Genomic DNA, 17,184 nt, shown 5'->3' with positions numbered 1-17,184 from the left:
TTCACTGAATGGCTGATGTCTGATTGCCTTTTTTGGAAGCTGCCCTCTTACTCTCCAGTCCAAAAGGATGGATAAATATGGTGATAAATACATCTTAACGTGAATAAAGTAGTTGTAACTAACTCCCCTTATACTGGTCTTCAGTGGCCAGAGGTGGTGACTTCATATTTTTCCAAGATATGTTACATATGACTCACTTGCTCTGAACATAATTTTGAACCCAGCTTTGAATTTTGGGGATGAGAGAACAATATTATTTACTTATTTATTCAGAGGATACTTCAGGCAACCGTTATTCAGGCACATTGCTGAAAAGCAAGTTACACACCAAATAGTGAACAATTATGCATGTGTTTAAATTCTAAATAAAGGGTCACACAGTTGTGTAGGATATCTTGCTGCCTTGATATTCTCAGGCGTGGTTTCGAACAAGACTCACTCATTGATTATGGCCGCCAAACTTATGTTCATGGTATCAGCAACAGTATGTTTGGGTCTAGTTTGCTAACCATCCATGCTTTTCATAAATCCTCCTTCAGGCTATCATGGCTCAGTTGCCCCAGGAGCAGAAGGCAAAGATTGCTGAGCAGGTGGCCAGCTTCCAGGAAGAGAAGAGCAAGCTGGATGCAGAGGTATCCAAGTGGGACGACAGTGGCAATGACATCATTGTGTTGGCCAAGCAGATGTGCATGATCATGATGGAGATGACAGACTTCACCAGGTTAGTGTTAGTGGACTGCTTTAAAGAATACCTTTGATTGGTAATTACTTTCTTGTACTTGCACGGGGACAAAATACGTGCTGCATGTCAACTTCCCTCTTGCTCGCATTAATATTCTGTTGTTGTGCACTTCAGGCAAAATGCCTTCCAAGTCAGATTGCATATTTAACTTAAGCCTGTGTCAAATACAATCAGCCAGTAAGCCTACATTTGTTTTCCCAACATTTGCCCATATCTGCACAATGCTGTGCACCTAGTTTAGCAGTACCATTCATGCATCAGTGCCCTTTTCCTTGAGCAGCACTGTTGGTAGGATTTTGTGCTTGATTATTTTTCAGTCCTCCTTTAATCTTAATATGCACAGCCATAAGCAGTGTGTCAGATCTCCCTCTCTCCTGGTACATGAATAAAGCTCTGGAAGTGGGGATTCTCCATCCACAGAGCTGCTCTAAAGTGGCTGTATTCACTCTTGGTAAATGGTTCAAGAGGTGAAGAGCTCAGCAGGGACAGGTGAGACATTTTACACCAAAAAAGAGAGACTACATTTGAGCTATGGGTCTAAGGAAAGTAAAATAAAGACCTGTTAAATGTCATGATTTAATGTTATAAGCTGGTCAGCCACGTGTAATTACTGTCTAAATCAGCATTTTTTGTCAATATGCAAACTACTTGGAAGTGGAAGTGAGCTTGAAGTAAGTAGTAGATTCCCAGTGTTTTTTTTGTTTTGTTTTTTTTACCTGTACACGGTCTTTTTTGTGCACATTTGGGACATGCGTTTTTATGCTATAGATGGTGAATAGTGCCTAAATTTGCTAAACTTCTATGTGCAAACTCTGTATCAGCAGCAAAATGAGAAAAGATTGACCTTAGTGTGTTGAGCCCAGATAGTCTTGTGGACAGATGGTAGCAAATGTAGTTAAACATGGCCTTATCCTGAAATTTTCATCAAGTCTGTTTTAGTGAACCTGTTGACATAAGAGATCTCGCCACTCTTGGCTCTGACTCTGCAGCAACATACACACCTTTGTACAGAAGTAGCAGCCAGTACCCTCCAAAGGCCTCATTAGAAATTTGGCTCTTTTTCAGTTCATCCTGGTCTTTGCCATTTGCTAACAGATTTGTTGGCTTTCACTTCACATCAAAACGCATCAAACCATAAACAACAAATTCAGTGATGAAGTTCTCAGTGCTGCATGTGACGGCTTTCTTTATTGTTGTTTCATTGTTGGATATACAAGTAAGTTCAGGACCTTGAAAATTCACAAAGGATGTGATACTGGCTTTTTCTCTCACCCGCTGATGATAGAAAAGTGTAAATCGTGACCCTTGCCAAGTACACAGTGGGGGCTTGTCCAAAGGGATTACTGATTATGGTTCACCAACATCACCATCTCTACATTACCTTCTAGCTTACAGTGTGAGTGCATTTGTATGTTGGCATGCACAAGTGGACATTTTGACTGGCTGCCTGTATTTGCGTCTGACTATATTTGTATGGCTGTGCCTTTTTAAATTTTCAAGTGAATTACTCAGAGGACTTTGTATGTCTAACTCTGAGTCACCTCCGTAATGATGATGAAATGCTGCCTCTCTATCTTAATCTTCTGAATGGGTCAAAGATCCTGTCTCCTTGGCCAAAAAAAGTGAATTGCTGGAAAGCTGTAGAGGATTTGAAATACTGACATAACCAGCAATCTGACCAGGGTTAAATAGGAACCAGTCATGTTTGCTTGCAGTACTTCTTATTCATGCAGAGGATTAAGAGAATTTTTTACATGACATGCAGATGATACTGCTCATCCTGGACTAAAATCAGTGCTTTTTAGTGAACTCGGACAGCCACATGCCTACTTCAGCTTTCATTATTTATCTAACAAATGCATTTTATCATTCGAAAATATTTTAGTTATAAGTTTTCAGCCAAAGATTGACAAAGCTATAATAAAAATAAGCATGACTAATAAATCTTTGAGAATTTGCAGTATGAATGTGAGTGAACATTTGATGAGTTGCTTTGTTTGTAGCCTTTCACCTCTCTTACAGTTTGCAAAATGAAATCACAAAGTCAATTTATTAACCCAGTTAAACTTCAGTGAATGGTAACTCATGGACTATTTTTATGTGAGTAATAAAAGAGAAATGCTGTGTTCTATTAGATAGAAAATGAGGCACCTTCATCAATGTGATGAGCTGCTGACCTTATATGCAATTTATTTATTTATCCTTTGAATATTTGAATTGAATTTATACATATAAGTCATACTTCTTCCAATTAGCACATTATATCCTCTCTGCTATGTTACTGCCATTTGAAATAAATTGAAAATGATGCTTTACAAATAGTTTTAACAGTCCACATAGTAACTGTGTGGAAGTTGTTCATTTAATCCCATAACTTTAGCATTGTGGCTTTTCTTATTTGGCACTGTCAGGGAGTTTGGAGTTGACTCTGTGTACGCTTGTCTCACATGCGTCCGTGTATGTGTGCGCGCGGGTTGGTCGACTGAGGGAACACGCATGGTCATTTGTCAGGCAGAATACATATCTTCACATTATGCCTTCACTCTCACATGCAGTGGTAGCACATGGAAGGTCAGTAGTTGGCTAATTCAGCCCGCGTCCAAATTATTGCCCCCACAACCTTGAGCTGGCACAAAGCACTGCCAAGGTTAATGCTGTATGAGGTAATTGATCCAGACCTCCCTCCTGACAAATCTGCAGAGAGTGACTGAGATCCTTGTTGACTCTGCATCGCTTATGGCTGTATGGCAGCTCTCATGAATAAGGCATATGTGTATAGCTTGAGAACATGCAACATATTTGAAAGCCACCTGTCACAGTCTTTTGATGTAGAATGCTTCACATTGACACACGGACAGCTGTGTGGACAGATATGGAAAATGATGCTTTAATTCTTTTGCTTTAAACAATTTTTTTTAAGGAGGACATCATAGGTATATATTCGCAGTATAAAAATGATTACCATGTTTATGTATTCTGTGTTTTTTGGGGGCAAACTTCTGTATTATATTACCAACCTACAAATCTTTTTCTAAATATCGTCACAGCACCGTTAGCTCTCTCCAGGGGTTGACTTGTCCCCAGGGAGCTTCCAGTATGTGCACTGACGCGTGGCCTTTTCCACTAGGACTCTGGCTTGCTTTACATCAGAGCAGCAGAGGGAGAGCATGAGAAGGGAAGGGTTGGAGATGAGAGGAGAGGGAAGAGGAAGCAAGAGAACAGAACACAAAATTCCATCTGTTCTGGGTTGGATGGCTCATTTTTTTAGCCTGAAGAGAGAAGCTTTGAATCCAATTTGTGCCTCTTGCCAACTGTGTCCCAGAGTCCCTTGGGGGGGCAGAAAAGTGGCAAATGGCTGATAAGCTTTACAGTGGGTCAGGTCAGGGCTGGATTGACCTGTGCTGGGATGGGCTTTGTTTGGCTCAGGACGGGTCAGAAATGGATGTGTAATACTGTGGCAATGACCAAAGGCCTTAAATTGAATTGGATTCCAATTTTGCTGCTTTCAATTCTCTTGCCTTCTCTTCCTGCCTTCTTTGTCTCCAACTTGGATGGGGAAAAAAGAGAGAGAAGTTGGTGTGTGAAAGAAAAACTTGGGCTACGTTCACACTGCAGGTCTTAATGCTCAATTCCGATTTTTTGATCAAATCCAATTTTTTTTGTCTGCTCGTTCACACTACAAATAAAATGCGACAGCAAACGTGCTCTAGTGTGAATGCTCAAAGCGGCCCGCATGCGCAAAAGAAGATGTCACACACAACGCGCTCTGTTTAGACCCAGAGCAACAGTATTGTTTGACTGATGGCCCTTAATATAAAGACTTCGGACTTCACGTTTCCCAATTTTTGCTTTAAGTTGTTTTGTTATTTACATAATAATGTAAATAACCTAATAATGATCCTTTTTGCTGTTTAAGAGAGGGGCGGTGCTTCAAAGGATAGCTGCAGATTTCTGTCAGAATCTGCAGATTATACAGTACAAATAAAATGTTCACATTGTCTTCCCAACAGTTTCACTGACATCTACACTGGATGGCCAGGAAGCGTTCGCGATGTCTTCTCGGGCGCTTCTCTGGCGCTGATAATTGGCTTCAGTCTTGTGTCGGTGACGTAAAAGGCGGATTTAATGCGACTTGACCGTTCAAACAGCAGTCGCTTTCTAAAACATCGGATATGTATCGGATTCAGTACCACATACGAAAGTGACCCAGATCGTATTTGAAAATATCGGATTTGCGCCGTTCACACTGTCATAGCATGATCGGATATGGGTCGCATAGGGTCAAAAAAATCGGATTTGATGCGCTTTCGCCTGCAGTGTGAACGTAGCCTTGGATACTAATTGATCGCGCAAAAACAAATAAATTGGATTTAAGACTAATTCAGTAGTATGTTGACAACTTTACATGGCAGTGCTGCATGCAGGCGGGCAGACAAACCCTGGAAGAAGTCAGTAAAGTTTCCATTTGAGCAATATTAAAAAGTTATCAACCTGGCTTAAGAATTACCCAATATAAACAAACCCAACCTCAGGGGCTCACAGGCTAGTGTCCTGTTAGTGCTAGTGCCAGGCTCGGATAAATGGGAGGGTTGCATCAGGAATGGTATCCGGTGTGAAGTCTGCCAAATCAAGTATGCTTGTCCATCCAGTGTGACATTCCCTTGGGAAATAAGGGAGTAGTCTAAAGTACTTTGTCCGATAGCCACATTAGCTGTCTTCAAGTTATCATTACGTTAAGGCTTGCAATGGCAAATAATAAAACAACAATGTGGGAGTGTTGCAGCAAATGTAATCAGTTGCGTCCATGTGTAATATAAATGGAGATTGTTAATTTAACAGGGTAACACAATTATTTGTTTATTAAAAACTGTTACACTTCTCTAGAAGTGAAGATGAGAAAGTCTTCCAGCAACTAGAGACGAACAGTGGCAGCTTACCGTACCAAGTATGGAGCCAAGTGACCAGAAGCACAGAACTACCTCGGCAACCTAAAAATATTTAACTTATTGCACTATTGCGCAATCTTTATCCAAAAAGTCTCTTGCCCCTGTGTTATCGACCTTTGTCCTGTGTCTTAGCACTGTGATAAACACTTCAAAGTTGCTTAAAAGTTTCTAAGTAGATTTTTCTTATATTTTCTGTTGTGATAGAAGGCATGTGGTGCTATATAATCGCCTCTAGACAGTTTATTTCCAAGCAGTTTGTGGAGAAACAAAGTGTTGTCAGTTCATCAGTAAATTTTATGCATATTTTTTCAAGCTAATATGCGTTTTATTAGACTGAACACAAAGGAAAAATGAGTTGAAAACTTGATCTTATAAGAAGTCATGTAGGTGCTACAAGAGTTTGATGGTGCAGTGTTATAGTCCAGTTCTTTGAGAATAAACTTAAAGTCTAACCTCTGACTTTAAAGGACTATAACACATTCTCATCCCTGACAGAACAGCATGATGCCAGAGTGTTTTATGTGTATGGACATGTGTGTACCAGCGTGCACTTTGAATTTGGTGCAGTTTCCCTGAGGTGTTCCCGGTTCACGATACATTCTTGCTTCTGACCGAAAAAGAGGTCTCTAAAACAAACAGCTGCTCCTGCATATTGAATGAGCTTGCAATATATCAAAAACAGTCACTGATCTTTCCACGTCTTCTCCTCAGGGGAAAAGGGCCGCTGAAGAATACGTCTGATGTCATTAGCGCTGCCAAGAAAATTGCTGAGGCAGGATCAAGAATGGACAAGCTGGGCCGCACCATCGCTGACCATGTAAGTTAATATTAATCTGTAGACTACAGCTTCATTCTTAACATCAGAGTATGTTTAGCTTCGTAAGGTAGTAACATAAAAGATTTTGTTCTGTTTCAGAACATTTTAACTCATACATAATGTAAAATGGGACCAATCTCAGATCAGTGGCACATGTTTCAGACTACATGGAAAATTATTAACATTTTGATTAGTTTGTCTAATGCTACAAATTAGATTAGATGTTCATAATTTAAAGACAAACACACACAATTTTAATTGAAAATGGTAAAGGTCTGCCTGCTGGCATTGGAATACTCTTGTTTAGTTTCTCTAAAGTCCTATTCATTCATATCACCACATCTTTCCGTGCATTACAACATTTGGCAATTCAAACCCCTCCCCGAAGAGTTCCTTTGGCACCCTGTGATCAGGTCTTCTAAAGTTATTTTTTTTGTTTTGTTCAAAAAAATAAATAAATAACAGTAGTACATAACAATTCGTGTTTCAAGTTACATGGTGGTGTACTGTCAAGGTTTTCATTACCTGAATTTGCAAAGCTTTTCTTTTTTTTTTTTCCTTTGACAAAACTTTAACAGACAAAAACAGAAAACATCCACTACATGAATTACTCCCCCCCCCCCCCCCCCCCCCCCCCAATACTTCTTTCTTTTATTTGTTCTTTTGTCTATTTAGAAGCAAATCAAAGAAACAGGCTTGCGCTGTGGGGTCCTTTCAGACATTAACTGCAAAGTGTTGTGTGACTGTGATGCAATCCTTACCAGTATTTACCATTTCTTTCAGTGTTAAACCCTCATTCTTCCATCTCCCCCCTCCCACTTCCATCACTTGTTCACATCTATTCCCTGCCCCAGTGACTATGGTCCTTGACATCAGGAAACACACATTCAATTATCCATGGCCTCATATTTCACTTAAATACTTGCACTGTAGCGCTCCACAGGGAGACATGTTACATGATTTATCCCCCAACTTATTCATGTGCCGTCTCTAACGCTGGGGCTTACCTTTTTCTCTCCAACATGTATACATTTTGGTGTGAAATCATGGAAGAGTTTAGTTATGTTTTTAACAAGACACAGTTGTCAGTTTGAGGCTTTCTCCCTTAAATACATCACTTGCTCTTTGTGGTTTGACTATAATAGCTGTGGGTTTTGTCAACTTGTATTCAAGAACACAGTCACTCAGAAAGGCACTCACTCATTTTAGATGTCGAAGCCAACGAGTTTTATCAAAACTTTAACACTTCTTTTACAGCTGATAATATAGGTGAAATGCTGCAAAAGGTAGAAGCCTGTTTGTTTCTTTTAGAGTTTAAATTAAATACTTCAGGGCAATAAGTTTACAAGCTGATTTGGGATTTATCCGTTTCTAATTACTTACTATACATGTACTTTAAGTGGCGAACTGCCAATTCCTGTAACCTTTATTTCCCTGATTCAAATGGGAAGAGGTTTTTCAAGTATCCTTTCCATATTTCCTGCACAGGGAGAGGTCGTGGTTATTCCTTCTTGTAGCAGAAACATCTGCATTCAGCTTTAAGCAGATTCCACCCCCCTATGGTCTGACATAATGAGCTGCTGGCCTCCTAATACCCTGCATATCTGATGTTTTATTTAAGATGGCCTCAGATCCTTAATATTACAACCCCACGTCTATCAAAAAGTAACAGTACTACCTGTACTGACCTAATTGCATTTGAATCATCTGAATAGGGAATAAGCTCTGGAAAGTGACTTTTATATGCCTCAGTGCTGCTTTTAAAGATGCTTATTCACTTTAAGGAAAACAGCGCTATCCCCCAAAGAAAACAGATGGGTAACTGTGCAGGTGTGAGTGTGCATATCTGTGTGTGCATGCCTGCATGCAATCATGTCTGTTGACTGACATGCTTCTCCATTTGGCAGTCTGTGTGTGTGGATGTAATAGATTCAGGTACCTATTTTGCATTTATGTACTAAACTCATTGTAGGTACTTGTTTCTTTCTTTTCTGTGTATGTGTGTTTTGGTTATGTGTACACACTATGAGAGGATTTTGGGGTTGGAGGCACTCAAAGTATGAATAAATGAAGAGCTTTGGCTGTTGAAACAGAAGTCTTTGCCAAGAGTGAGGACCCCTTCAGCCTCTGAACCCATCCAGCTGTCCCTCTTAGCCTTTCTCTCTCAGCAGAGACCAAAACACTCGCAGATCAGGCGACACTCTCCCATAACACATCAGCCAAGGCTCCCAGGGATGGACATGGGGTAGAGACGAGGGGAATGATGGAGATGGGGGAGAGAGAGAAAGGGGGCATTGCATTTGCGTTGAGAGAGGTATGTCTCTCCTGAGAGATGAATCTATTAAGAGTGCTTCGCCTTTTAATTAGCAGCATAATTGCCAGGTGGCCATTTTTAAAAATTTATTCACGCAGGCTGTTTATTTTTAGGGCCATATCTTTAACAAAGCAGGAGATGCCACAGGCCCACTTGCAGCAAAGGCAGTGCGCTATAGGATGGTCTGCATACTCCATCAGCAGTGGTTAAATGAATCACTACCAGGATGCACATAGACTGACAGAGTCTGAGAAGCAAAGGCAAAGCTGGGACTGCTCATTAACCTAGGCATATTAATCACTTGCGCTCTGTGCCTCTGGCCTGCAGGGCCTGTGAGGGTTTGCTCCTCATATAAAACACATTGGCAGATGGTCCCAGACTGATAGCACAGCATCTCACCCCACATTTCTTCTTTGTACAACTGTGTCATGATATGCTTGGTACACGAGTGCTGTGTTCAAAAGAACTGTGCAGGTGGACATGGTCTAGGTTGGGGTTTTTGAGAAACTGTTAAATATGTGTAATGGAGCCTTATTAAAATTTAAAGAAATGAGTGTAGTGCTGAGATGAGCTGCAGGATTTAGGTCATTGCTGTACAAAGGTCTGCACTGCAGTTTATTAAGAATTTATGACCCTCCTCTGCAGGGCACCTTATGAGAATTACATCTGAGGGGCCAGTAAGCAAATAATGCTATGTAATTGAGATTTATAATGCAAATGTGTTAGCCGCTATGTAGCCTATAAATTGCAGCTGCTTGCCTTCTTACCAACACTTGCATGTACACATGCAAACACGAGCACATAAAATAAGGCTTACATATTTGGAGAATAGGCATGCACATGCTGTATGCATTTGTTGCGCAAGCTTTATTCTCCTGATGTTTACTGACATACATAATGTACTTTTCCAATTTGCATTCAATCAGTAAAGATTTATGGTGATCCACTGGCTCTGTCGCTGGTCACAGTCTGATCCAGGCTCCGGTCCTAGACACTGTACTCAGGCAGGGTTATAAATTACCTACTGCAGAGAAGAAGGAAAGTCGCCCAGAGAGCCCACAAATTCTCAACTCAACCACCAAATGAAGATTTCTTTTTTGGATTTCTTTTTTTCTAACCAAGCACCATCAGCTCCCATTCAGTTGCATTTTATTATTTTCATCCATCCATATGTTGCACTTGTCCATTTCAGAGTTCCCAGGGTTGCTCCCCAGCTACCATAGGGCAAGAGGTGGGGTACATCGAGGACAGGTTGCATGGCCGACACAGGAAAAAACGGTCAACCATTCACACTTGAATTCACACCTATTGTGAATTCAGAGCCAGAAACTATTTGCTTTAGAGCGTCAACGTTAAATGTAAGTGTTTTAACATGACTCTCTCTGGCCGTGCTAAGTTATCAGTTTTGCTTACAAGTCCGACAGTAAAATGCCTGACTGACAGGTGAAGTGTGAACATTAAAAATTGATGAGGACCTTTTAATTGGTCCCTGTGGTTACCTCGACAGGTTTTTTTTTTTTTTTGTTTTGTTTTGTTTTTTTTTTTGTTTGTTTGTTTGTTTTTCCTCTTCCTGGTGTGCTCCCAGCTTGATGTTCTCCTGTCTGCTTCAATGTCACATTAACATTCCCAAGTGCCAGTGTGATTGAATCAGCCCAAACCAAATACGGAGCTTCTTTTTAGCAGCTGCAGTTAAGAAATGTAGCTATCATCACATAGTTTAAAATGAACTGTTGGTTGCCCATGGAAGATTTATTCTTGACCCTCATTAGTAATAGAATCAGCACTAGCTTGGTAAAGTAAAAAAGAATGGGCATTACAATTAACCTTTACTGGAAAGATTTCTGTGAACAGAAAGCAAAGGAATATCCACTTGATCAGAGGTCTTGCAAAGAAGATGCAGGGCTGCAGGATAATACACCACCAGTATACTGATGGAGTCCAGTGTTTTAATTTGTTTTTCATGGTGTTCGTTTATCTTGATACGTGCTCAATAGGGATGGGTATCGAAAACAGTTTCTTGTTGAGAACCACTGTTTCAATTCCTTGGAATTGTTTGCCATTTTTTGCAAACGATTCCCTTATCGATTCCAGTCGCCCCGAATGACGTCACCACGTTGCGGAGCGTCATTTACCTGGCAGTAAACATGGCAGCTCAAACGCTCAAAAGTTTGATTATACTTTACGAGAACGGATGACAGCAGGGCAACTTGCAATACTTGCAAAGTAGAGATTTCATTTAAGGGAGGAAACACTACGAATATGCAAAAGCATTTGCTCACAAAACACACGATAACCTTAAATGAATGTCGTGTTTTTAATTCTGCTCCGGACTCGTGAATCTCAACCCAGCAGCAGCGGTAACGTTTGCACGTCCTCTCCCGTTAATACAATCTGCCTTATTACAAAACCTGCCATGACTGTGCGCTGCATTTAGGTGACCATGATGAGAGAGACAGAGTCTGGCTGGCTCAGATGCTGGTAGTTCTCGCTGCAGTCTACCGGTAGCGTCTCCTTTCAGGCCAGGATAGACGAATGTCACCGAGCAGTGACTAAGTTTGTGGTAAAAGGCTTGCACCCATTTGCCACAGCAGATGCCCCCAATTTTCGGTAAGTGAATGTGTTTAATTGTAGGCAGGGACATTACTGGATATTCTTGTGTAATTGCTACAGAATAATTTATGTTATACTTTGTTATTGCTACAGAAGAATATTTCTTTTATTATTTTACACTTACAATTTTTTTTTCCTGGGGACCCTGTGACACCCCATTGAAGAGCCATAGGCTGGATCTCTTAAGATCTCACTGTTGGGTTTGTAAGGCCATGTTACTCCTAAATTTCTATCTTGTTCAAAGAGAAGATATAAAACAAAGTTTTAAGCTATTCGACCATAGTGTTCTCCTTTTTTTAAAAAGAATCGGTAAGAGAATCGATAAAGAATCGAATCGTTAAACAGAATCGAAAATGGAATCGGAATCATGAAAATTTTATCAATGCCCATCCCTAGTGCTCAATCATCCAGGTAATTAAATCCCAAAAAGTTGATTCTGTTCATCTGGACGTAGCGTTTTCAGTGGGAGAAACGTTTCATCACTCATCCAAGTGACTTCTTCAGTCAGCTGACTGAATGTTTCCCAGCCCTATAAACATAATGACTGAAACTAGCACCACTGACAAATGGACTTTGATCAGTGGTTGTTGATCAATGGTCATGACAATTGGATAGTAATGATCATGAAACTGATCTCACAGCCCATTGTTTGTCATTGGTGCAATGTTATGCAAATGTGTTGTTTATAAGGTTGGTGAAACCTCTGTAGTGTATTATGTCACAACAAGTCAGGCATACCAATGGGAAAATGCATATCTCATCTTTGTCTTACATGGCACGTTTATGGTTGTATGGTTGCGAGACCTAAATGGTTACACTTTAGAGTCCTGGGAAGTTTTAATCCATCTAGTTTTTATCCACAAGTAAAGCTGCTTTGAATTTCTTACTGCTGAGGTTTTTCAGTTTGTATGCTTTTGAAGCCATCCCATTTTTTTCACTATTGTACATTTTGCTGCTGTTTTGTTAAGTTTTAAACCCCATATCATATACTAAGCATTGTTTATGTTGTTGCGTTATCTTGAGATGTCTACACAGACTATAGCTGGAAATTGATCACTTCCCGTCATTGCTTAGCCATATCTCGTACTTTAGTTCTCCCCTAAAGAAAACAGAATGGTCTTTTCAGCGCTTTGTTTCCTGTATCTCCAGAAGAGTTTGCCATGAATCTTTTTTTCCCCCTTTTTTTGTTGTTTTCCCGTGGCTATAAGCACATTCTATCTCTTTCATCTCTTCTTGCAACCCCTGTGGCAGTTTTGAGGTGTAATCGCAGATAAAGGTGCCCAGCGGCTGGTTGTCCTGAAGGTCCTTTGTTATGTTAGGCATAGTTAATTATCCAGAAGCTTCTACCAGACAGACTTGGTCTTTTTTTTTTTTTTTTTTTTCTTTTTCTCCTCCACCCAGGAGTAGTTGCTCGCCTCTGTCAGTGCGCCCCAGGGTGGCTGTGGCTACAATGTAGCTTGCCATCACCTGTGTGTGTGTGTCTGGATGTGTAAAGCGCTTTGGGGTCCTTATGGACTAGTAAAGCGCTATACAAATACAGGCCATTTACCATTTTTTACACTTGTATGCAAAAGTTTGCTAATTGTATATGAAATTTAAAGTATACACTGGTAGTGCATAAACATTTTTGCAGCAAAGCTTGTTATTTTGACTTAAAAAGCTAACTGAATTTAGCCTGGACAGACTTAACCTTTGTCTCCAGTATATCTGAGCAGTAATTCTTTATAGACAAGCATACCAACAGGCAAGGTTCTGTATTGTATTATTTATTTTTTCCCCATTGAAGCTATTAAAATGCATCCACAACACCAGACTGTCAAACTCACTTGAATAAATGTTTGAGTGTTTAAGCCTGCCTTTCAACTGTTGGAGAACAAATTACCTATTGGTGTTTTATTGTATTTATTTATTTTTTGTTATTTTATTTTATTTTTTTTTTTATAGGGTTGAAAGATGCTTTATCAGTACAGTTTTTTTTTCTTGTTTAACTTTCTAATTGCACCTACAACTAAGTCATCTGATCTAAATGAATGTATAAATGGGTCTTTTTGAGTAAACAAGATAACTGGAAGGAAGACTTCAGGAAGCAGTCCAAATTTAGAGACTAGAGCAACAGGTCCCTCCAATAAATACAGTAAGAGAAAACACTCAATTGCCTGAGGACAGTGGAGACTAGATTTTCTCATGACTGAAAAGCAAACATAACAGAAAACGCTTCTTGGGTCCCATTGTTGCATGGCTCGCCCCAACAGGTTGCTGGCAGACACATTAGAATGCCGCACCGTGAGTAAATATTGGAAATTGGCATTTCCTCTGGGTGATGCGTCCGGAAAGGTCAGCGCTGGGCGGTGGCAGCTCTGTGGCTCTGCCTCTGCTCTGTATAATAGAACTGAATAGCACTCGCCAATGATGGGACCTCACCATCCGATCATTATTTAAATCATAGATTGTGTGCTTTGTGTTGAGTAACAGAGAGAGCTTTGTTCAGCATCCTGCACTGTCATTCTTATTGCCACATTTCCTGTTTTTTGTGTGCAGTGGATTGGAAAGAAATACATTTTGCTTTTGATTGGATTGTGATGTGAGCTTCTCTAGAGCTACAGCTTTGATGCAAAGGAAAGAAATAGCTACCCACTCTTTTCAGACCCACATAAATGTGTAGTACACTAAAAGTCTTGTAAGGCATTGTTACTGAAGAGATTCAATTAGCAAACTAGAATACTGATCTGGTACCCATTGTCCCCATGTCATCCATTGTTTCACCTTTCTTTTTCTTTAAAAGGTACTTCAAGAAGTGAAGGGGAGGCAAAACTACACTAGAATCTTTGACATTTCTGCCTGTACTGCTGGCTGCTTTTGAAAAGATTTGTCTGGCTGCTTTTGAAAAGATTTGTCCTTCTCTAGTGCACCTATTCTTGATTTGCCATCTCTCCACAGTAGCTGGCAAGGCAAAGTTGACTGTCCTATTAAACAACTGTTTTTAATTTCAGTTTATTCACTAATAAATTAAAATACAAATTCCAATATGATCATGTACAAGATGGCTTTTGCGCAGCTCAATTTGACAAATGACTACCCACAGCTTATAAGTTTGTTCCCAAACACCAGATAATATACACTCATTCCCAACATTACATTGTCTTACTAACCCGAATCACTAAATCTCCTAAGAATAACATTAATCCACTACATCCAGTGAGTGGTACATAAAAATCCTTAAGTTTTTTTTATAATTCTAAAGTTTTGCAAGATCCTTGCCATAAAGTTTACATAAAAAGGCTTGTATGCAATTTTAGAGCAGCACACAGACGAGACAAAAATAGGCAGTGGTGTGTTCTAATAGTTAAAAACTCACGCAAGAGCAGATTTTGAGTGAACCGTTTCAATAACAGGCTAGATTATTAACTTGACTACCGAGGGAAAGTGCTTGCACAGCCTGCAGATGCAATAACATTTAGGTTGTAAAACTACACCTGAAGTATTAATTATTTATAGCATAAAGTCTAAAAGCAGAGATGTTGCCCTTTGATCCACCTGGTTTTAGGGAAGCGTTGACGTAACAGTGCGGGTAGTTATTGAGCTACCTTAGTTTTGCCACCTGCATTTATTGCACTTCTATTTCCATTTGCAGCACCTAAACAATTCAAGGTGCTCTTGTCTCTTCTTTTTGCAACTTATGTATTCACATGTCACAGTCAGAGCAGCGTTGCAGAGTTTCCTGAGTGCTAAGTGAAGCCAGCAGCTGAGCTGAGTATGAGCACAAGTGATGCTTTCACAGTGCCCTGCTTCCAGCCATCTGAATACTTCCCCAAGCCTTCATTAGCATGGCTGCTGCATTCAGCCTCATCCCAGGTCTTTGCGTTTGCATCTCTCTCTCTCTGTTTCTCTCTGACTTAAATGCCCCTCCCAACTACAGTTGAATCCTTTCGTCTACCTTCCTTTTCCCCAGTTGGATTTCTACTTCTTATTTACTCCTCCACTCTGTTCCCCCTCTGGCTCACTCTTCATCCCTGTCTTTTCTCCTACTTATTTTTCTTTTTTTCCCCCTTTGCTTCTTCTTTTTTTAAACCTTCCTCTTTCTACCATTTTCTGTGGTCTCACAGCCTTGTATTAGTCCTCTGCTGTACAATGATCATCATCTTTTTCCATACAGTTTTTAATAGAATGTCAACACTTAATTTGTCCTCTCTGCTTAGCCTGTCCTATTAGTCAGCAGTAGATGGTGATAATACAGGAAATGGGAATGTTGTTATTAAAATGTACATGGAATATCTAAAGAACTGTCAATAAATTGTAATTGTAGATGCTTTAGGATTGTGTCCTATATGTAGATGAGGTCTATTTGAGTAGTTAAAGGATGCGTTGGTTGTATGTTCTATTCTGCTGTGGTGACCCATCACGTATGAATGAGTACAGTTGTACTGGGTGGGATGGTGTTTAAATTCATGCATGCATGGCTGTATGGCTGGGAGTGAGTGCACTATACTCAGCCGTGCACTCTGTTCTCCCACTAGGGATACTGATGCGCTCAGCAGGATTAGACGCATCATAAGTCCTAGTCTGTTTGAAGTGTCCAAAAATCAGGATCCTACTTATGTTTCCTCTTCCTCCCTCCTTTGATACAGAAACGAAAACGGGGTTTTGTTGCCTTTGGTTAGGTTGACGCACTTGAAGAGGAGTAAAAGCCATTATAGCCAAGTGGGAGATACCCCTATGCCCCGCTGTGTCATTTACATGCTTATATACAGTGTTTCTTGTTTATCCCAAGACAAGCAAGCACTCGTTTACACTCGTGTTCTTTAGCACTGACCTCACAAGCTCTGTCCCAGAGAGCTTTTATCAATTAAAAGATTGGCCCTAATTATCTCCATTTCACCTTTTCTGTGCACTCAAAATTAACAGGACCAAAGGACTCCTCCCTCTGACATTTTTCACAGACATGGTCATCCCAAATATTTTCATAGATATTTTGTGTTTGCTAGGTGATGTTGACAATTGCCAGCCTTTGATCGTATAGCATAGCCAGTCTGATTGTCGCTGACATGCTAGCTGTGACTCAAGTCACTGTAATGATCTGATGTAAAGCATCGGAGCCCCATCAGACTGCTTAGATCCTTCACTTGATGAGCAGCTAAGAGTACTGTGGCCTAATTACTCTGGTAGCAGGGGGCTTGTTTAGCAAACCAGGTAGAGCGCAAGTGTAATTACGATGCTATACTTCAAAAAGGTTGCCAGTGCTAAACAGAATACAGTTTTTGAAGCTCTTCACTTCGAAATAGCGTTTATAACTTTAATGCTTCAGTGTATTCTTTTTTTTTTTGTGTGTGTGTGTGCTTTTGGTTGGCTTTTGATAGGCCTTGGGAACAAAAGTAAGACTTTTTTTTTTTTTTTTTTAACCTACATGAACCTATGGTCTTCAAATTGCTTAACTGTGCATTTTAAGGTTTCTCTGCACTATTACATGCTCACTCACATATTAGACTGTATTTACCGAAGCCTGTTTGAGTGCTTTTCCAGCCCTGAGAAGTTTATTTGCACTTTCACGCCCAAGGTCACTGCTTAAGTTGTTGGCATGAAGGTCTTTTCAAACTCTTTTCTTCTAAGAATTCAAATTACTGAAGGCATTTTGAAAACAATCAATGAACTGTGCTTGGGTTTACACTTTTTCAGTAAAAAAAAAAAGACTTCACACAACATTCATATCAACACTAATTGACTGACAGCAATGTTTGCCGCCTCCTAGAATTTGCATTCT

The 17,184-nt window shown here is 40.1% G+C and overlaps 1 protein-coding gene across 1 annotated transcript in view; it reads left to right on the top strand.

The window, feature by feature from the left end:
• The window catches only part of ctnna1 (catenin (cadherin-associated protein), alpha 1), an 80,511-nt gene that overhangs the window by 59,911 nt on the left and 3,416 nt on the right, over positions 1-17,184 (top strand). Inside the window, exons 15-16 of the mRNA XM_085290364.1 lie at positions 540-721; positions 6,400-6,505. Of these exons, the coding sequence (XP_085146490.1) occupies positions 540-721; positions 6,400-6,505 (288 nt within the window). The remainder of the gene's footprint in view (positions 1-539; positions 722-6,399; positions 6,506-17,184) is intronic.

This window comes from Mchenga conophoros, linkage group LG2, assembly GCF_057382185.1.
Source record: "Mchenga conophoros isolate Kocher_MC1m ecotype Shallow Benthic linkage group LG2, M_conophoros_male_GT1.1, whole genome shotgun sequence".
Taxonomy (NCBI): Eukaryota; Metazoa; Chordata; class Actinopteri; order Cichliformes; family Cichlidae; genus Mchenga; species Mchenga conophoros.
The sequence above is the reverse complement of the archived record's forward strand: the minus strand, read 5'-3'. Positions and strand labels throughout refer to the sequence as shown.